The sequence below is a fragment of the Mauremys mutica genome, chromosome 4 (assembly GCF_020497125.1).
Source record: "Mauremys mutica isolate MM-2020 ecotype Southern chromosome 4, ASM2049712v1, whole genome shotgun sequence".
Lineage (NCBI taxonomy): Eukaryota > Metazoa > Chordata > Testudines > Geoemydidae > Mauremys > Mauremys mutica.
Genome location: NC_059075.1, coordinates 38174479 through 38196771, shown reverse-complemented (window position 1 = coordinate 38196771; position 22293 = coordinate 38174479). Strand labels below are relative to the sequence as shown.

The 22293-nt window shown below is 43.8% G+C and overlaps 1 protein-coding gene across 4 annotated transcripts in view; it reads right to left on the bottom strand.

Annotated features, from left to right (window-relative positions):
- The window catches only part of CEP128 (centrosomal protein 128), a 437566-nt gene that overhangs the window by 359927 nt on the left and 55346 nt on the right, over positions 1 to 22293 (bottom strand). For all 4 annotated transcript variants that reach the window (XM_045015395.1, XM_045015394.1, XM_045015396.1 and 1 more), the window contains exons 3-7: positions 22132 to 22218; positions 13917 to 14043; positions 13128 to 13249; positions 10069 to 10160; positions 8852 to 8924 (exon numbers count right to left, since the gene is read on the bottom strand). In XM_045015395.1, the coding sequence (XP_044871330.1) occupies positions 8852 to 8924; positions 10069 to 10160; positions 13128 to 13249; positions 13917 to 14043; positions 22132 to 22218 (501 nt within the window). The remainder of the gene's footprint in view (positions 1 to 8851; positions 8925 to 10068; positions 10161 to 13127; positions 13250 to 13916; positions 14044 to 22131; positions 22219 to 22293) is intronic.

Below are 22293 nucleotides of genomic sequence, written 5' to 3'. Positions count from 1 at the left end.
CTAAACAGGAAATTGATAGTTACAGAAAACTGATCAGCGAAAGGTTAGAAAAGGTGGGTAAGGTACACCTCTACCTCGATATAACGCTATCCTCAGGAGCCAAAAAAATCTTACCGCATTATAGGTGAAACTGCGTTATATCGAACTTGCTTTGATCCACCAGAGTGCGCAGCCCTGCCCCCATGGAGCACTGCTTTACCACGTTATATCTGAATTCAGGTTATATCGGGTCGCATTATATAGGGGTAGAGGTGTAATATCTTTTATTGGACCAACATCTATTGGTGAGAGAATGGTGTTGGTTCAATAAAAGATGCTACCTCACCCACCTTTTCTCTCCAATATCCTGGAACCGACATGGCTAAAACAATATGGCATACAGCTAAAAGTTAACCAGCTAAAAATAAAGCTAATGTAAGAAAAGGTACATCTTTTAAATAACTTTGGTGCAGTGACACAAATGTTGAGATTGATAGAATACTCTTCATCAGTATGAGAGAGAAAATGATAGTTTTAGAAAACTAGGGAAGCAATAAAATTCACCCTCACCAAAAAAAATATAAGATTAAAGTAACTCTTGAAAGCTCTGAGGACTCCAAATGACATATACAGTAACACTACATGTTAAGATTTCATTCATTAACTGGCACTATGTACTCTCAAAATGAACTCTGAAAATGTCTTTTTTTTTTAAAGTAAAAATGTAACAGATTATTAACAGAATATTTTCCATTTGAGGGCTTTATTGATTCGGTTTAAGACTTCTAATTTTGTTTTGTGTTGTGGAATTATGAGCTGATTCCAATATTTAAATAATACAGGTCCTAGAGTTTACTGTTGTCTAATGCATAGAAGTTGCAGAGAATACATTCAATAATTTTCATTTGTTCCCCCTCTGATATGCTATATAGCTAACAAAAGTGCCTCTGCTATTAGGATGAGATTATTTGCAGGCTCCTGGGTCAGAGTACTTAGATGAACTGGTCATATTCTGGTCATATTCTGCCAGAGAAGATCCCAGCGTGCTCTGTCTTCAAAATTTACTTTGCAGTGTTACCATTAGAAAATGGAGCTAGCTAGCTAGCTGCTGCCTTTTTTTCTGGCATGCTAAACTTCTGCTACAAATAATTTTAAGGCATAAAATCCTTGTAACAGCAACATCCTAAGCATATTAAATGATTATTTTGAAAGGACAGCTCAGTTAAAAAGGGTAACTGACATACAAGTTGACTGGAGAAAGGAAAATGTACTTTTAATTACAACAAATTATTTTTAGAGCTTTAAAAGGATATTTTTTTTGCTGAAAAATGCTCCAAGTAATGCTCAGCACTCAAACTACAGCACTGCCAGCTTTCTCTATGATAATTTATTGTGAATGAACAGAAAAAATACGCCAAACAATAAAATGCCCCCATTTAGTTCAACTAGCAAGGATCTGAGGGATGAAACACATTACATTTTTACTACACAGTGAAAGCACCCAATCCCACTGAGCCAGACTTCACTATGTTTTAAGGACACATTAACATGTTGGTGTTAAATTGATTGGCAAGATGCATGTTGAAGAGAAAGTTACTCACCTTGCAGTAACTGAGGTTCTTCGAGATGTGTGTCCCTGTGGGTGCTCCACTCTAGGTGACGGTGCGTCCCGGCGCTGTCGATCGGAGATTTTCGGTAGCAGTGCCTGGTTGGGGCGCATGCACCCAGATGGTATCTCCCGTCTAGTTGGAATCTTCCTGAGTGCGTGCGCCCCACACCCTCCTCAGTTCCTTCTCTACCGTGGAGAGTCATCTCAGTACTCCAAAGTAGAGGGGAGGAGGGCGGGGAGTGGAGCACCCATAGGGACACACATCTCGAAGAACCTCAGTTACTGCAAGGTGAGTAACTTTCTCTTCTTCTTCGAGTGCTGTCCCTGTGGGTGCTCCACTCTAGGTGAATGTGTAGCAGTACCCACTACGGTTGGTGGGACTTTGGAGATACGGCAGGGAGTACTGAAGATAGTACTGTATGACCTACTATTGTGTCTGCCGTGGTGTCTTGCATTAAAGCATAGTGTTTTGCAAACGTGCGTTCAGATGACCATGTAGCCGCTTTGCAGATATCAGGAATGGGAATGTTGTGTAAGAAGGCAATGGATGCCGACATGGCTCTAGTGAAATGAGTTCTAATGTCGTCGGGTGGTTGAAGATTCTTCGCACGGTAACAGGATCTGATGCAGTCAGAGATCCACTTGGACAGACGTTGTTTAGAGATAGCCATACCGTTTGATTTTTTCGGTAATGGAAACAAAGAGTCGCGGAGACTTGTGAAATGGTTTAGTCCTGTCTAAATAAAAGGCAATTGCTCGCCTGACATCGAGAGTATGTAGGGTTGCCTCTTGTGGAGTCTTGTGAGGTTCGGGATAGAAAGTAGGTAAGTATATAGGTTGGTTGAGGTGGAAGGTAGATACCACTTTAGGAAGAAAATTTAGGATGTGGTCTCAAAGTGACTTTGTCTTTGGAGAAGATTGTGTAGGGAGAGTGGGCCATCAGGGCACTCATTTCACCTACTCTCCTTGCCGATGTTATGGCAACTAAGAAAGCCACCTTCATGGACATATGGAGATGAGAGGAGGTAGCCAAGGGCTCGAATGGAGGTTTCATGAGAGCGTGTAGAACGAGGTTAAGATTCCATGAAGCAGCTATTGGGTGAATTTCAGGGTAGAGGTTTTGCAGGGCTGTGAGAAATCGTTTTATGTTTGGGTGAGTAAAGAGTGAATAACCTGCTAAGAGTCATGGAAGGTGGTAAGTGCCACCAGGTGCACTTTGGTGGAGCTGAGCGAATGTCCGTCTTGTTTTAGTTCCAAGAGGTAGTCTAGAATGATAGGGAGGGTTACCATATTGGGCGCTAAGTGATTACGTAAGCACCAGAGGGCAAAATTATTCCACTTCTGCAGGTAGGTTTTATGAGTGGAGTCTTTCCTACTGTGCAGGAAGACATATTGGACTTGCTCAGAACAGGCTAGTTCATGGGTTTGGAACCATGAAGGAACCACGCTGTGAGGTGGAGCTTGAGGAGCTCAGGGTAAAGAGCCAGTCTATTGTTCTGGAAAAGGAGATCTGGCCTGTTGGGGAGAGCCCGTGGGTGACGGGAGGACATGCAGAGTAGGTAGGGATACCACGTCTGTCTCAGCCAAGCCGGGGCAATAAGAATGACCCGGTCCTTATGGTCCACAATCTTCCGAAGAACCCCGTGTATCAGAGGGATTGGTGGAAGGTGTATAGGAGAGAGGTGTTCCGCGGGATGAGGAATGCGTCTCCTGGGGATGCAGTTCTGAGTCCCACTCTGGAGCAAAACTGGGGACATTTTCGGTTCTGGGTTGTGGCAGAGAGGTCTACTGACGGGGTGCCCCAGAAGGAGAAGAGCTGTTGAAGTATTGTGGGGTACAGTTCCTATTCGTGTTCCGTCGAGAAGTGCCTGCTGAGTGCGTTGGCAGTAGTGTTGTGGCAGTCTGGCAGGTAGGAAGCGGTGGTCTGTATTTGACGTTATATACACCAATTCCATAGACGGATGGCTTCCATGCAAAGAGAATGTGAGCGTGCTCCCCCTTGTCTGTTGATGTAGTACATACATGCTATGTTGTCTGTTAAGACTCGCAGGTATTTGTTCTTTATGAGGGGAAGAAAATGAAGGCACGCTCATCTCACAGCTCTGAGCAATAAGAGATTTATGTGTAGGTGTGACTCTGATGCAGACCACTAGCCTTGTGCCCTGTGTCCCTCTAAATGCGCTCCGCAACCAATTAGGGAAGCGTCCGTGGTGAGCACGAGTGCTGGGGATCAGTTCTGGAAGGAAACCTTAGTGTAGAGGTTCTCTGGTCTTGTCCACCACTGTAGGGAAGCTAAAAAGTTGGGAGGCGGAGTTAACAACATCCCTAAGGTGTGTCTGTTGGGTTTGAAATTGGAATTGAGCCAGCCCTGAAGACATCTCATGTGCAGCCTGGCGTACTGGAGTATGAAGGTAGTGGCTGCCATATGACCAAGGAGCTGTAGGCAGAGTCTTGCCTGTGTCCTTGGATGAATAGAGAGCGTGCGTTTGAGCTGCGTGATAGCGAGGAATCTCTGATATGGGAGCAAGGCTCTGCTCTGGATTGAGTTGAGATGAGCTCCGAGGAACTCAATCTGTTGTGTAGGTGTCTGTCGCAATCCGATACGAAGTTATGGCTTTGAATGGCCAATTGTCGGTCCACGGCCATCTTGTCCTGTTAAAAGGACAGGACTGCCTCCATCTTGGACTAGGTTCTTGTATATAGGAGAGGGCAGAGACTCAATCCTGCCCAGCAACACTGGCTGTGTATGTTCTCCTGTTTTTGTTTTTTTTTCTCTCTCCTGCTGGGCCATCTAAAGGTCAGGCTAGTTCTGTGTGTGAAGGCCTGATTCTGCCCGGCAACCTGTTTTTTTGGGGCCGGTCGTCTAGAGGTCAGGTTAATCCTGCCCAGCGACTCACTTTCCCGCTCTTTTTAGACCCAGTCATCTAAGGGTCAAGCTTGTTTACTTGTCAACTCCAGTGTGCCGTGTGCAAATCCTGCTAACGTGGGGTGGCAACAGCTCGAAGCCTGGAGGGAGGAGGGACCAGGGAGCCAATCAGATACCGACACGAGGGAGTGAGACCTCTCAATAAAACTAGGTTTCCCCCCAAAATTTGTCTGGAGCATACACGTGTTAGCTGAAGGACCTGATCAACCTTTCGGCCAGGGTCTCCTCCCGGTAAAGCGCGCTCGTGTCGTATCGTTTGGATTCGTTGTCGTTTGGACCCGATCCCTGTCAGCTCGTCATGCTTCCGGTGTCTGTTCTGCTGGTCAGCTGCGCCTGGAGTGCGGTATTTGCTTTTTGATATCTGACAGTTAGCTCATCTAGCCTCTTATTTTTCCCCTCCCTAACTCTGTACCAAGTATCTATTCAGGATATCAGGATTGTATTAATGAGCTCAGAATTGCACAATTGCTTAGCTAGCTTGTATAGTTGTTCTAGTTGTTAGTGAATTGTTAATTGCAAACTGTTTCATGTGTGTGAATCACTGCTCTGTATTTGTCCGGAGTGCATGAATCTGGGAGCTGTCTCCACCTGGAGATTAGCAGACCAAGGGGTTCCCGTCCCCGCGGTCTGAGTGAGTGGAATCTGCCCAGCTGCAGCCGCACCACACTCTGGGTTACCCTTAGTGTGAAAGCAAGGGTGGCTGAGGCAGTGGCCCGTGGGTCTCTTTTCTGTGTTGCACCGGGCACCGCCCTGACGAACCCGATTCCTATCTTGTAAGATTGGTGTGTCTGCCTATTTGGTGTGGTGTGGTGAGCAGTATAAAGTGTATTATTACTGTGTTTTGGGGTGTGTTTGTACTTTTGATACCATCCCAGCCAAAGTTGCCTACTCCCCCGGCCCAAGTTGTAATTATCCCCCAAATAAACGTAGCCACTTGGCTTTTCACTGTTATTCTAGTCCTGCCTGTTTTTCCTCACTCAATACCAAGCTTAAACGGACCGCAATCTATTTCGGACAGTGTCAAGGTGGATTTTTGGGCGTTTATTTGGAGGCCTAGGCTGTGAAAGAGGGCGATAGTGAAAGAGTAGCTTGGAGTGTCTTGCCATAGGAGTTGCCCTTGATGAGGCAATCGTCCAGGTAGGGGAACTGCGTGACCCCATGTTTGTGGAGGTGAGCCACGAGTACAGCTAGAATTTAGGAAAAAAACTCCTGGCGCTGTGGAGAGGCCGAAAGGAAGAACTCCGTATTGGAGATGGTCGTGACTGATTGTGAAGCTTAGAAAGCGTCTGTGAGCTGGATGAATTGATATATGAAAAGAGACGTACTGTGGGTCGAGGGCTGAAAACCAGTCCCCTTGATCTAGTACAGGAATTAATGTGGCCAGTGTGACCATTTTGAATTTTTGTATCCTCGCGAATTTGTTCAGTTGGCGTAAGTCTAGTATAGGCCTCCAGCCCCCAGTCCTTTTCTGGGTCAGGAAGTAATGGGAGTAGAAATCTTTCCCTGGATGTAGCATTGGCACAGGCTCCACTGCGCCTAGCTGTAGAAGATAAGCAACTTCTGGTCGAAGCAGGTGCTCATGAGAGGGGTCCCTGAAGAGGGACGGGGAAGGGGAGGATAGGATATGAATGGGCTAGAGTAACCAGACTGAACTATCTCGAGGACTCAGCGGTCCTGTGTAATTTGCTGACAGGCATGTTGGAAACTCTGGAGGCGGTGGCGAAATGGGCAAATAGGCTGTGGAATCAAGGGGTGGTCGCACAGACCCTGAACCAACCTTTTAAAATTGTTGTTTATTCCCAGATGGATGGGAAGTGGTTGCTTGAGCTTGATTTTGTCTGCGCTTAGGGGGTCTAGCGCGATTCCTATTTATGTGGTAAGGTTTGGGTTGATATCGTTGACCCCTGGGAAGAGATGGGTGAATGCCCAGGGTGCGCAGTGTCGCTCTAGAATCTTTCATTGTATGAAGTAGTTCATCAGGTGTTTGGTTTTTTTTGTTGTTTTTTTTGGTTTTTTTAAAAGAAAACAGTTTATGTTTATCAAAGGGGAGGTCCTCCACTTTGTTCTGCAGGTCTTTAGGGATGCCAGATGCAGAAAGCCATGAAGATCTGCGCATAACCACAGCCGGTGCAGTTGTACGGGCTGCTGTGTCTGTCGTGTCTAAAGAGGCTTGTAGGGCTGTTCTGGAAATCAATTGGCACTCGCTCAGAATTGATTTAAAGCCCGCTGTCCTGTCCTCTGGAATGTAAGAGGCGAATTCAAAAGTTTATTGTAGTTATCAAAGTCATGCCTGGCAAGGAGTGCGAGGTAGTTTGCGATCCAGAATTGTAGAGTGGAGGATGTGTGAACCTTGCGACACAAGACGCCAAGGCGTTTAAGGTTCATGTCTTGCGGGGTGGACTGATATTGTGGCTGTTTCGTTCTTTGTGCGACTGCATTGATAATGAAAGAGTTCAGTTGTGAAAAAAAAAATAGGAAGTCAGCGTCCTTAGCAGGAACATAGTATCTATGTTCGGCTTTTCTGCAGGTTGGTAATAAAGAAGCTGGAGTTTGCAGAGAGCGTCAGCTGGTTCCAAGAGTGCCTCATTTATAGGGAGCGAAGTAGGGAAACTGAGGCTGGAGGCTGTGGATCTTAGCCTGAGGTGGAAAAAGGCTCCAGTGGGGAAGGAGAAGGAGGTGCGAAGAACTCTGCTTGCCGTTGTAGATCAGGTTCGCGCTCAGTGAAGGTAGCCAGTTCAGGTGGTGGGACTGCACTGTGTCATGTTAAGAAGCGAAAGTGAAAGTGTGAGCGGTGCAGTGGGTCGGTTGGAGGTGCCCTGCAGGGGGTCTGCTGTTGGTGCAGGGGCGGAAGGCAGGCTCGGCGCCGACGTCCTTCCTGGCACCGGGGCAGAGCACGCGGTCGGAGCCGCGGCTTTTTTTTTTTCCCCCTCCTCCTTCTTCTTCCGCCCTGAGGCTTGTGGTGCCGACGGCTTTGTCGGCACCGGGGCAGAGCGCATAGCCGGCTCCGCGGCTATTTTTAGTGCTGAGGCTTGAGGTGCCAACGGCTTTGTCGGCACCGGGGCAGAGCCATAGCCGGCTCCGCGGGCTATTTTTAGTCCTCAGGCTTGCGGTGCCGACGGCTTTGTCGGCACCGGGGCAGAGCCATAGCCGGCTCCGCAGCTATTTTTAGTCCTTAGGCTTGCGGTGCCGACGTCCTTGTCGGCACCGGGGCAGAGCGCGCAGCCGGCTCCGCGGTTGTTTTTAGCCCTGAGGCTTGCGGTGCCGACATCCTTGTCTGCACCAGGGCAGAGCGCGCAGCCGGCTTCGCGGCTATTTTTAGCCATGAGGCTTGCGGTGCCGACGTCCTTGTCGGCACCGGGACAGAACGCGCAGTCGGCTTCGTGGCTGTTTTTAGCGCTGAGGCGCTTGGTGCCGCGGAATCCTTCTGTGTTCGGGAGGTTGAATTTCTGCCTCTACGGTCTGTGGGAGCCGTTGTTGAGGCGTGATCCGGGGCTGAGGCGCCTAGCTTTGGCGCTGTCAGCACAGAGGGTAGGGATCTCCTATGAGACTGCTCTGCTTCTTGCCTCCGCTCCAGGGAGGGTGAAGCAACGCTCCCCACCGGTTTCGATCTGGCTGGGGAGGATGTAGGAGTGGGTTTAACTTTCCCCATCTCCGAAAGCGGCTGCGGGGATTTCTCCATGAGAAGCATTTTAAGCCGCAGGTCTCTGTCGTGCCGAGCCCTCGACTCGAGGCTCATACAGTAGAGGCACTTTGCGGGGATGTAGGCTTCCGCGAGGCACTTCACACAATGTGAGTGCCCATCCAACCTTGGTATGGAGTCGTGCCAGAAAACACACCTCTTGAATCCTGAAGCCCCTGGCATTGTAAATTAGAAATGGCAGGGGAGAGTGTCTCAGTGAGAGACAAGTCTGAAGTGATTTTTTTTTTTTAACTAAGTAACTAACTATGTAACTATACTAAAGGAAGGGAAACAACTGGGAAGTAATTAATAATTATTTCTATGTTCTTTGTTACTGTTTCCTATAGATACCAGGGAAGAGAAGGCAGCACTGCTCCGAGTCCCGTCTTCAGCCGAGGACGGTTGAGAAGGAACTGAGGAGGGTGTGGGGCGCACGCACTCAGGAAGATTCCAACTAGACGGGAGATACCATCTGGGTGCATGCGCCCCAACCAGGCACTGCTACCGAAAGTCTCCGATCGACAGCGCCGGGACACACCGTCACCTAGAGTGGAGCACCCACAGGGACAGCACTCGAAGAAGAACTAGCAACTAGCTACATAACACACCTGTTCTCCTTTCTCCCCAACCCAGTTAGCTACGCTGAAAACACACTCACAGTTTCTTGTCTTTGGGATTCAGTGAGCTTTTCCGACAAGTCTGTCAAGATCTTTTTGGTTTCTGCATCAGTCCTTAAAAGGAAAAAAATGCAAAGATTAATTTCAAATTTTAATAGTATGGGTTAATTTAAACTGAGCAGCAATTATATGCCTTTAATCAGCATTTATTTATTTGGGGGTTTTAAGCTTTTGCAATGCCTGCATGTTAGAGCAGTTTTAAAAACAGATCTTTTCTGTCTGCAAACTCCTAGACAAAGCAGCGGTCAGACTCAGGTGGCAAACCCACATATTAAAATGTATCCACACTTTGAGGGCAGAAAATGGGAAGCTAATTTGTGAGACATGGCACCACTCTTAAACTATGAAATGTATGACATGTAAAAAAATCAGCAAGAGGTGAATCCAGAATGCAAATCATTTCTCAAGTTACTTTCATCAGTAATTTTGTTCTAGGATTCAGATTTTAATGAGGACACAGCCACTACATAGTAGCTATTCTATATAGTGAGAAAGTCATATTCCTGAGTTTTAGCTGCCCAATCACTTGCAATAAGATAGCAAATATTAGCACTTTGTCATTCATTTAGAGATCTGACAGCACTTTGCAAACAATTAACTTAATCTTTGCTACACATTTTGCAGATTATGCCCATTTCACAGAACAATAAGTTGAGGCACAGAAACCATACGTGACCTGCTCAAGGTCCATCTGTTTTTTGGGATACTACAGAAAACCTTAAAGGCCTCAATCAAAACTCATGGAAATCAATGGTAGTCTTTCCATTGACTTCAGGTGGCTACTGATCAGGTCCTAAGCACAATCTACCAGTGGAAGAGTTGAGAATAGAACGAATGATTCCCATTCCCTAACCCACTGGATAAGCCAATGGAAAACGCTACCTTTGAGAAGGATTGTGTTTATTATATACTGAATATGAAGATGATGCGACTTAGATAATTTATCATCATACAGGTTTTCCTCCCGCCACATTTTGGAAGGAAGTTCTAAAACTCTCCTCCTTTTAAAATTATAATAGGAAGAATATTGTCCATTTTGTACTCCTGTGATTTCTTTTTTATATTTTGTTCCGTTACATGGTTGAACCAACAAAAGTTAATTTCTATATTTATAAATAGCTCTTAAACTACATTTCCTAATTTATTCTTTAAACAGTTCATCTTTTCTGCCTGATGTGGAAATGGATACTACTTATACCGGTATCTTCTTGAAAGCTCCCTGCTGATATCATCTCCTAGGCGAACCTGTTCACTGCTAAGGTCTCGAAGGGAGTGGTGTAAGGAATGTAGCTGCAAATGAGAACACACAAATTAAGCTGAAAAAGTTTGAAATGTCTTTCTTCAGTGTCATTTCAAAAGGAAAAATGTATTTTAAAACTTTTTAAAGAACCATTTAAACAAAACATATAGGTTAAAGATGACGAAGGTGTCAGGACCCTCAGGTCTGAAATTGTTTATGGTCTGCTTCTGATTCTAAACACTACAACTATATTATTTCATATGTAATTTAACATTTATTCATAGTATAGGGCTGGATTAGGCAGGTGTGCTAGTATAGCACTAAAGCTTTTCTGCCAGCAACCATATCACAACAGCACACTTCTCAGCTGTGCAACAGAAAATGAAGTAGCAAGGTTCTAAACTGAGGTTGTTCAAGTGCTTTGGAGCGTATTGATTTCAGTTACCTCTCCCTTTCACAATCCAATCCTGGTCTCCCTGCTTCAAATCAATCAGCAGATCTGGGCAAGTGGAGAAATTAAACTCTCTGAACCATTTGTATTACCTTTCTAAGGTGATCTTGAAAATTTAACTTGGATTCTCCTCTCTGAGCAAGTGGAGCAGTATAGTTACAGTGTAGAGCAGCATGGTGGAGTAGGAAATTGCTAGGGGATGGGGGAGAGGAAGTAAACCTACTGAGAAAATACCATTTATAAATGAGTCTAGACTTATATGGATTTAAATTATTGTGGAATTATCAATATACTTCATCACTTGTCATATCTAACAAAAATATGGGAAGACCTGGCAAGGTAAACATAGGGAATGGGAATGCTGAGATTGTGAACGTGGCAAGGGGGGAATACCAGGATTCAAGATGTGGTAAGTGAGATTTGAGCATCACCTCATCCCATAAATGGGGGGAAGGGATAGCTCAGTGGTTTGAGCATTGGCCTGCTAAACCTGGGGTTGTGAATTCAATCCTTGAGGGGGCCATTTAGGGAACTGGGGTAAAAATCTGTCTGAGGATTGGTCCTGTTTTGAGCAGGGGGTTGGACTAGATGACCTCCTGAGGTCCCTTCCAACCCCAAGATTCTATGTCTATGTCAAATCAAATTCAGCCTATGGCCATAGTCAATAAAAATCATCCCAGAGAATAACAACTTATCTATGTTTTTACTGAAATAAAATGATATAGTTAATATTTAAGTAGTTTTATAAAAATAAGCAAAGCAGTATTTATATTGGCATATAAGGTGTCTCTCTCTCTCTCTCTCTCTATATATATATATGTGTGTGTGTGTATATATATATATATATATATATACACACCATCAAAATAAACAAAAAAAAATTTCAGACAGATATTTAACTATATACGCAAAAAACTTATTGGTATTTTGGGAACCACCATAAAGCACAAAGTGCTGTCTACACACACAACAAAAACAGTGTTTTTCCAAAGAGCTTATTATAACAGATATTTTATTGTTGAAAACTCCTCTTTTAGGGGAAAAGTCATTACAAAGATTATGGTGGAACAACTCTGGTAGTTTCTGGGGTCCTCAGACTTCCTTAACCCTGTGTAATAAAGATTTAGATTGAATTACAGTACAAAAGTTGCATTTTTACATCAGCTGATCATCTAGCAATTAATGAAGATAAAGAGCTCATGCTGATTTATTAGATCTTTCGGCTGTCTTTAATACTAATTATGGTGAGATTCTGTTGGCATAACTGTGGTTTACTGCAGAGGTAGAGGGACTCGCTCAAGTAGCTCCATTCATAACTACCTGGGGGAGCCCAGAGAGTAGTTTGGGGTAAATGCTCATATGCGCTGAAGCTTCTCACATAGGAGGTACAGTAGGAATCCATCCTATTATCCTACCCATTCAAAGTGTATATCAGGCTGTTTGGAGAGTTAACGAGTAGACATGGGCTGAGGTGTCTGCAACAGACCAACTGACACCCAAATCTTCATCTCCATCTCATTTCACCTGCCTGGTGAAATGGGACAAATAACTCAATGTCTACATGTAACAGGGTGAAAATAAGGACAAGCTGGCTGAAATTAATACAAAAAGATTGAAGACACTGATATCACTATACACCATGCCTTTGTCACCAAGAGTTTGGATTGCCATAATGCAGTATACATAAAGCTACATGTATGAAACCATATGAAAATTGTGGCCAATCATTTAATGAGTGGTGTATCACACAGGGAGCAGATTCTCCCCATGGGCTATCAACTACAATTGTAGTCATTAAAGACGCCCAAGATGAGCTCCCTTAATTTAAAAGAGATGGGGCTGGTCCCAGGGCATCCCATAGAAGAGCTCTTGAATCCAGAGCTTGCTCACCTCATAGAGCCTCTGAAAGTTAAAAACTGTTAGCTACAAGACCTGCTTTAAGCAGACATTTGGGGCTAAGATGAATGATGGACTGAGAACTGGAAATCCCAACATGTTTGAGATAAGCATAGGTGAATTAAGGATGGGACAAGACTAGTTTTTTAATTCTGTGTTGATGTTTGTTTAAATAATTGTAAAGCACTAAGAGTTGTAGTCTTTAGATCTTTTTCTCATGATTACAAGGGCTAATTTATTACATGTCAATCCTATATCAAGAGATTTTCAAATAGTACCTTTAAGGATATATACAGCATGTCACAGCCTCTGTCACTCTTTATATACATAAACGATCAAGTTTCAGAAGGAGCAATGACCAGCACACCTCAGCCAGAAGGACAGTTCACACATGGTTAGTATTTTCAGTCTGAGAGGTGAGAGTGAACCAAGCTACAGCAAGGGGGATCTTAGAGGACCTTCCTCAAACTCATGCACAATATGCTGCTCTCACAAGTGACATGAGTGCACTATGCATACAGAATACTTAGAGAAACTCTAGAAAGGACTTTCATGTCAGCAGCCAAAATATAAGTCCATCTGCTCTGAATTTCACAGAATTTATTTATTTATTTATTTTAAATAACTGAAAGGGACGTTTGAGAACAGATCTCCTACTAGTATTGAGTACCTGGTCCAAATTATTGGCCTCATCGACGAACCGGACATTAGCAGACCTAGACCTCCGACGTCTAGTGCTCTGTGAGTCTCCGTAATCCCTGAGAGGTGAGGTAGGCTGGAAATGGCGGCTCCCTTTACAAGATAAGAGGTAAAAAATTAAATGGAAAGAGAAAACTGAAGAAAGGACAAATTTAAAAAACGATTCTCACACGCACATATAGGCATATAAGAAATCAAAGACACAATGTGATAAATTTCAGAGACAATCAATAAATACATTTCTTGTGTGCTTGTGCATTTCATCACTCAACTTCCCCCCCCAAATACCTGCCATCTGCCCACTAACCCACCTTCCCAGGACTTAGTCTAACATTTCAAACAGTTTTGTTTCTTTAAATCAACCTCCTAAAGAAATATTTCCTTCTCCTCCCAAAAGTGAAGAATTTGTCCCCAAAATTACACCTGCCCAAGGCCTAGGAAGGAAAAAATTCAACACTGGGCCAATGTCAGCTTTTTCTATAAATAAAAATATCACAATTTTAAAGCCCACTATTTCAAAGCTCTCTCAGGCTAGAAAGAGGAAATTTATATTAAAGGAAAAGGAAGATTCCCAGCTTCCCAATGAGACACATAGCTCATACTACCAGCCCTAAATAGGCCCAAAATGTTGGACTTTTAAAATCATGACTTTTCTTTAAAGAAAAACAAAGATGACTCTACTCCATTTAACGTAAATTCACTCTCTAGCATTAAAAGGATATTACAATGCAATGACATACTAGAGCTTCTTAACATTTACCTGTGGCTGCTTCACCATCCAGGTCACTTGTGTATAAACTTGAAAGAGAGGCACTTCTCATTCCAGAATTTCTGGACAATCGTTGGCTCCTTAATTGGCCTATAGATTGTTCCAGTGTCTCTTTTAACTGCAGTAAAATGACAAATTGTTAAAAGGTGTGTATACAGACATGCAAGAAAGTATGAATGTAAAAAGTGTGTGCGCGCGCACACACGCATGAGCATATATGTAAATAAATAAAAATTTGCTTTGAAAACCAAACAAAAATCTGGAAAATTGACTTAAAAAAACCAAATAGCGTTGCAGTCTAGGAACACCAGATTTGCAGTTTGAGTTGAAGAGTAATTTCGTTGTGGCACGACAAAACATGTCGCAATACAGTGTCTATGCAACAAAGATGCATCACATTTTGATGTCTCCACATCATACTACACCTCACATCACATTTGCTGAAGTGAAAGTTTTGGAGGTAGGTCAATAGTCCTCCAACCAAGCTGGCAAGAGGTAGAACTGGTTTGAAGACAGGAGTGGTAGCCTCATAACATTTTAAGTACAGTATCTTTAAAATAAAAGGATGCACAAAAAAGTGCAGTGCAGCAGGGCCACAAAGGACTGTCCTGCACCACAACCTAATCAGACAATGGAGCAAGTCTCAGCAAGACCAAAGAACTCTCACCAATTTGAAATGAGTTGAGAAGGAAATGAGAAACATCAATTATTTCAAATTTCATAGAATTTAAGGCCAGACTGGACCATTATGCTCAGTTAGTCTGAACTCCTGTATAATACAGGCCATAGAATTTCACCATGTGATTCCTGCATCAAACCCATATGTTCTGGTTGAGTTAGAGTATATCCTTTAGAAAGACATCCAATTTTGATTTAAAGAGTACAAGTGATGGCAAATTCATTGAATACCTAAGTAAGTTGTTCCAATGGTTTATTATTCTCACTGTTAAAACGTTCACCTTATTTTAAGATGAATTTATCTAACTTCAGCTTCCAGCCATTGGATCCTGTTATGCTAGATTAAAACAAAGTCTCTCCCAATGTAGGTAGATATTTATAGACACTGATCAAATGACAGTGAATCAAGACAGTTAAATACAAAGCTGACTGTGAAGAGTTGCAAAGGGATCTCACAAAACTAGCTGACTGGGCAACAAAATGGCAGATGGAATATAATGTTATAAGATCAAAGTAAAGCACTCTGGATAACATGAATCTCAGCTATACATACAAAATGATGGTGTCTAAGTTAGCAGTTACCACTCAAGACAGAGATCTTGGCGTTATAATGGATAGTGCTCAGAGAACATCTGCTCAACATGCAGCAGCAGTTATAAAAGCTAACAGAACATTAGGAACCATTAGGAAACAGATAATAAGACCGAAAATATCATACTACTACTATATAAATCCATAGTACACCCACACCTTGAATACTACATGCAGTTCTGGTCACCCCAACTCAAAACACCTTTTATTTATCACAAGAATCAGAGGTCACCCAATGAAATTAATAGGCAGCAAACACAAGGAAATACTTAAACCAGTGGTTTTGAAACTGCGGGTCCCGACCCAGTACTGGGTCACGGAATGTAAGGCACTGGGTCGTGGCAGCTCTGGTCCGCACCACTGACGGGCCATTAGAAGTCCTGCATGCGGTTCTGCCCAGCTAAGGCAGGCTTGTTCCTACCTGTCCTGACACCACGCTGCGCCCCAGAAGCGGCCAGCAGCAGGTCCGGCTCCTAAGCGGGGTGGGGGGAGGAGGGGGCACAGGGGTCCGTGCGCTGCCACTGCCCAGAGCACCAGCTTCACACTCCCATAGGCTGGGAACAAGCCAATGGAAGCGGGGGGTTGGGGGGTGGGAGGGGAGTCTGTCTGTGAGTGAGAGCCACGTGGAACCGCTTTTGAGCCTCCGCCTAGGAGCCAGACCTGCTGCTGGCCACTTCTGGGGTGCAGTGCAGTCTGCGGTGCCAGGACAGGCAGGAAGCCTGCCTTAGCACACCTGCAGCGCCACTGATTGGGAGCTGCCTGAGATAAGCTTACGCCCCAGCCCTGAGCCCCGCCCCCAAAACCCAGAGCCCTTTCCTGCACCCCAAGCCCCTCATCCCTGGCCCCACCTCAGAGCCTGCACCCCCAGGCCAGAGCCCCCTCCAACACTCTGAAGCACTCATTCCCAACCCCACCCCACAGCCCTCACCCCCGCATCCCAACCCTCTGCCCCAGCCCTGAGCCCCTCCCACACTCCAAACCCCTCTGCCCCAGCTCTGTTGGGTTGCGGGCATTAATAATTTTCTTCAACTGGGTCACCAGAAAAAAAGTTTGAAAACCACTGACTTAAACAACTGTGGTACTTATTGCAAGGGAATGTTGTGAAGGCCAGAAGTATAACTGGGTTCAAAAAATAATTACATAAGTTCTTGGGGGATAGGTCCATCAATGGCTATTAGCCAAGATGGTCAGGGATGCAATCTCATCCTGTGGCTATCCCTAAACCTCTGACTGCTGGAAGCTGGGACTGGATGGAGTGATCATCAACCAAGCAAGAAGTAACTCAGCAAACTGAATTAATCCAAAAAACAGACACATACAGGAAACTATGCCGATGGGATGAAATAGTGTGGTGCACCTGGCTTCAGTGCTCCTGCTCTGGTCCCACAAAGTCAAAGATCCCAAGTCAAAGTGAGGCATGAGTCTAGAATGCCTTTAAAAAGGAACTCCCCCACCCAATTAAAATTAATTTTACTGTTTCTATAGAGAAATTGAGGTGGTAATATAAGTACTCAAGGGACAACATCACAGCAACAAGAAGCAAAATCCCTTTAAAAATAACTACAGAAAGAATTAGAGAGAGATTCCTAAAAACGTTCTGTTTAACATCAACTTAGTCTATGTGAAATGCTGAAAGAAACCAGATGTGGTAAGAGGCATGAAGATAATCACACATTAGTAAGTTACACACACATTATTGAACAAGGTGTAGAACACAAGTGGTAGTTCATCCAGTCACTCATTTATTAAGCTAATAACTAATATCTGTTCATGCTTTTAATCAATTGTCTCACTTTAGCAGATAAAATGGCTGTTTTTGCAAGACAAGGGTAAAGTCAACACTATTTGTATTCTGGTGATTTGTTAGATGAAGACCTGAGTACTTGTCATAGAACAACTGGACATCCAAATAAGATATGGATTAAAAAAAATGTATGTTGTAAGTTGCATGTGTCAAACTGAAAAATCTTGATTCTGTAGGACTTCATTAAAGTACAGTGTACTACGGAAAGAAGGATTCCAACTGTATAGTGGCAACCAAAACTTTTACTTTTTTTTAAAGAACACCACAATAAAAGGATATTTGAAATATAGACACTCAGTTTTGAGAACAGCTATTATTTAAAAAAGTAATAGAGATGGATATATATGGTCTAAGTTCTTAAAGTGATGGTAGTAGCAGGAACAAAAACCTTTAAACATATCTTTACAAGAAAAGCAAACTCATTTTAAGACTGTCCTGAGACAAAAACACTGGTTCTCACATGAGATTCAAAGCAGGAGTGATTGTTTAAGTTACTAACATCTGAATTCTACACAAGCAAAAGAGAAAGAGGCAAGAATTGGAACTTGATAGCTAAGAAAAGACAAAGGCAGACTTTCACATAAGAATAATGAAAACTCCAGCGGCTTTTAGACACACAAGGGTAAGCAAGCCCATCCCTGATCTAGCAAGAGGCCACACAGCAAGTAGGGTTAGAACCCGGAATCAAACTCAAGTCTCCTACCTGCCAGTGAACCACACTGTCTCTTCTTATGTGACAATAGTGACATCAGATCTAACGTTTTCACTAGGGGAGGAGGGATAGCTCAGTGGTTTGAGCATTAGCCTGCTAAACCCAGGGTTGTGAGCTCAATCCTTGAGGAGGCCACTTAGGGATCTGGGGCAAAAAAAATTGGTCCTGCTAGTGAAGGCCAGGGGCTGGACTAGATGACCTTTCAAGGTCCCTTCCAGTTCTAGGAAATTGGTATATCTCCAATTATTTCTTTTCTTTCTTTCTTTAGCTAGAAGGAACCAGATTCAATCATGCTGAGGAAACTAGAGACAGGAAAGAACTAGGGTTTTTACAGAGACTCGCTTTTCCCCATTTAATTGTTCCTGGTTAGCTTTGTCTTTGCTATATGTATCTTGCATATAGCCGGAACTGGCTGCAATCCTGCTGGGCTATCTTCTTCACTACAGCTACGAAAGAAGCATCTTGGGGAGTGTAGCAGGGTGGACCCTGCTCCTGCTGTGAAGAGGTTTTAAAAGTGGCCTGGCAGGGCTTGAGAGCAGTGGCTCTCAAGGCTGAGTTGATTGGGGAAGTGGCTGCAGCTAGGGCCACGCCCCAAACAGAGCAACAGGGCCTTATAAGAAGGCAGGGAAGCCAGAAGCCAGACAGTCTCTCTCTGCCTTCAGAGAGAGAGATGGGCCTGGCTGCTTAGTAGCTAAACAAGGTACCTAGGGTGAAGCAGGGCTGGGGAAAGGCTGAGGAGCTGGGGAAGCTCCAGCCTAGAAAACCCCAGGCTGCGGCCTAGCAGAGGGCTAAAGGTACTGGGGGTTGCAAGGGGCAACCTAGGGGTAAGCAAAGGCAGCAGGTCCAAACCCCCTTTGCCGATGATGAGTACTGGATACTGCAGTCTGCCCCAGCGAACAGGGGCTAGATAGAGACTGGGCAGTAGCCACTACTGAGGCGAAGTGGGGATAGTAGGGTGGGGGGTTCCCGAGGCAGGGGAAACCCAGAGAGAAAAGGGGTTACTGCTGGGGGCAGCACCCCATGTGAAAGGGCATCGGGGTCCAGGGAGGGACTCGGGCCAGAGGACAGGCGGATCACCGGCCTGCAGAGGGCGCTCCGAACGCTGGACTGAGCTAATTCCCAGAGTCACCAGCAGGAGGCGCCGCAGGGGGTGAGTCTGACCTGTTACAGGGAGCCATTAACATGCATTTTCATAGTCAAGTTGAGCATCATGAGCTCACAGACAAATCCAGTTTCTGAAATATATTTAGGACAATCATCTAGGTAGTGCACTGTGGCTTCCTTTTGCCACCATTCCTCAGTCACTGACAAGCATATGGAGTTCTTTCCAAATAGACTGCAAAATGTTGAGTTTCAAGAGATGGGCATGGAAAACAGTCAGTTGTTCAGGAAGAACTCTGGACTGACCTTGTTAAAAACTAAACAAAACCAATGAGCTGTAAATAAGGTTTACATAATGAAACTATATTTGGTGGATACTGCAGAACACTGCAAAAAACCAAATCTATCATAACATATTGGATTTGCTGCACTGGATCACTGTGCCATCAAGCCTACTACCCTGCATCAAAGAGTAGCCAACACTTAATACTGCATAGGAAGGAAAAGACATAATTTCCCCCTTCGTTCACCCACCCACATGTTTTATACATAGTGATGAGAATGAATGGGAAGAAACAAAGATTCCTTTTGAAGTAAAGTATAAACCAGGATTAAAATTCATTCATTGTAGGAGAAGCTCACAATCAAGACATGCCTATATTATGACTGAGCTAATTGTTGATAATCAAACTTCCCCCGAGCAACTGAAGACAGGCAAAATAGAAGGATACCAACTACAGTATCTTTATGCAAAGCAGGATGCTGTAATAATCTTCTTCTAATTTCTCCCTGTCAGGAATCGGGGCCTGCAGCAGAGCTAGTCTCCAGGCAGCCTCAGTAGTACATCTGGCCTGCAGCCTGATTAGTCATCCAACCCAACTGGCTGCAGAGGCCAGCAGGCTGGGTCTTAAGCCAGCAGCTGCAGCTCGCTGGCTTCTCAACGCTCATCCCCATGACTGTGGCCTGCTCCTGCTTGCATCGAGCCTTGCCTCTGTCCTTTCCCGTACCTTGAACCCCTCCTTGTCTGCTACCCTGCTTGCTCCAGTTCCTGACCTCCAGTTTGACCCTTGACTCCAGCTCCAGGCAACGAACTCTGGCTCGACCCCCTGGCTCTGGGTATCCAGATCCTGACCTCCGGTTTTGGCTCCTAATGACTGACTATGGCTCTGAACCCAGCCAAAAGGCATGCTCCGGCCAATAGGCTACACTGCCCTCATCCCAGTGGACTGACCTCCCTCACAGAAGCATCCAGGAATGGAGAGAACGGTTAAAACCATTTTTTTACTCTTTGCTCAAGTTTCAACAAGTTGGCAGAATCCTAGATCAGCCTAGATATTTTGAAAACTTGATCATACCCTGGAGGTAACGTGTAATTGTGGGGTTAGAAGGTAGATTTCTGGCTGCTAGAATTCAGAGCAGGACTCTTGTGAGGACAGTCTCAACACAATACACCTATGTTTAATTCCCTTGTATGGCCTCCCATCACCCACCAAAAACTGCCTCACTGTTCCAGCAGGCTTGGAACCAGTATAAGAGGGGCCAGTTGTATCAAGAATCCAGGCAGCCAGGGATAAGAAATAAATGGTAGCAAATCAGAAGCATGTCAAAATAAGCAAGTGAGACTGCTAGCAGGCAGGAAGAAAGTATCAGACCATTGGTACACAGGAAGTATAATATGGATGTGAAGGTGATGGAAGATGACTTTTTTATGTTTAGGGAAGTGAACAGGAACTGTTTGGAAGACAAAGTTTTTTTACTACTAGAGGATGGAGACTATACTTTAGTATTCTAAGTCTCCAACAGGAGATATCCCAAAACTTTATTGCTCAACTTGAAGAGAAATCAAGTCAGAAAGATATCAGTCATGCAGATGCTAAAAAAGAAGGTCCTCAATCAAAATAAAATTCTGACACGGCCATGCTCAGCCAAAACCCAGTTCAACTTCTAGCTGTCTGAAAAGAACACCTACTAGTATGTTGAGAGTAAATAAGCCTATCGTGTTTTTCTATACTCTGAAAAGTTAGTGTGTCTTTAAAAAACACTGAATACATTTCATCATTAGTAAAATAGTGAAAACTAATAAAACCCAATCGTGAAGCTAATTTTATCTCTCCCATGTCCAAGAGAAAAGTTAAGAGTAAAAATCAGCAATTAAATTATATCTATCTATCTGCAAAGGCACAAGTACTCAAGTTTATCTTCTAAATCAGAGTATTGAAGACATCTACGCTTCGCAACGGAGATAGTTATAGTCCCAATTACTAGGATAGAATAACATTTTCCTACTGCTTTTTCAGAAGAAAAATAGCAGGTAATTCTACATTACAATGTATAAGTATGGAAATTCACATAATTTAAATATTTAAGTTTAATTTCTTTAAATATTCTACTTATCTGTATTGTGCAGTTTTATTTGGTATAGTACAACTGAGCACTGAAGGGCATATTTCACTAGAATTTACACAAATTATGGAAGTTGTATTACTGAACTCAATGAATATACACCCCAGAGTACTCAAATATTAGGCCAATTTTCAAACAAAACAGTACGTTTTCCACATTTCCTTTCATACCACAGGATTCAGTTTCAATAAATCTCTGACTTTAACATCTCAAACTTGATAGCTCCCAGAGTACCAACCAATTTGTTCATCCTTAACACTATCCATCTCCTGTTTTACTCTACAATTAAATATCACCCCATTCATTTCTGATTAAGTTCACCCTGGGGCAAAGGCTTTCAAAATGCCCTGTGTACCACATTTAAGCACCATTCCATGTCAGAGGCTTAAGTCGTGTATAAGGCCTTGTGTGGGCCCTCTGAACCATGGTGAATTTCACCCTTCAGCCATTTCCTAAAGGGACCACAAAGAAGACTGGGCCACCCAGTACTAAAAGTGTTCTAATCTCATTCATGGTGTCAAGTATCAGGGGTAGCCGTGTTAGTATGTATCCACAAAAACAACAAGGAGTCCGGTGGCACCCTAAAGACTAACAGATTTATTTGAGCATAAGTTTTCATGGGTAAAAAACCTCACTTCTTCAGATTCCATGCATCTGAGGAAGTGTGGCTTTTTACCCACAAAAGCTTATGCCCAAATAAATCTGTTAGTCTTTAAGGTGCCACCGGACTCCTTGTTGCTAATCTCATTCAGAAACTCTATCAATTTCAAAAGGTGGTAGTACAGAAGACTATTAAAGATTGATTTATACTGTTTAAATCTCTCTCTCTAGCTTGCCCATTGCTAGACACCAATTTTCAGCTGGTTATATAATAATACAGGAGGAAGAGGCTTAAGGTTACATTGAAAGTTGCTCACAGTTGCTATAGCTTCAGTCTGTTCATTGTTGTACTCTCTGTACTGTCCTAGCATCTGGTCAACGTGTCTCAGGTTTCGGTTGGTATCCTTAAGAACAAAATTGAGGAAAAAGAATGTTAAATTAGAAATTGTCTCTCCAAAGAAACAAAAATGCATTACTTT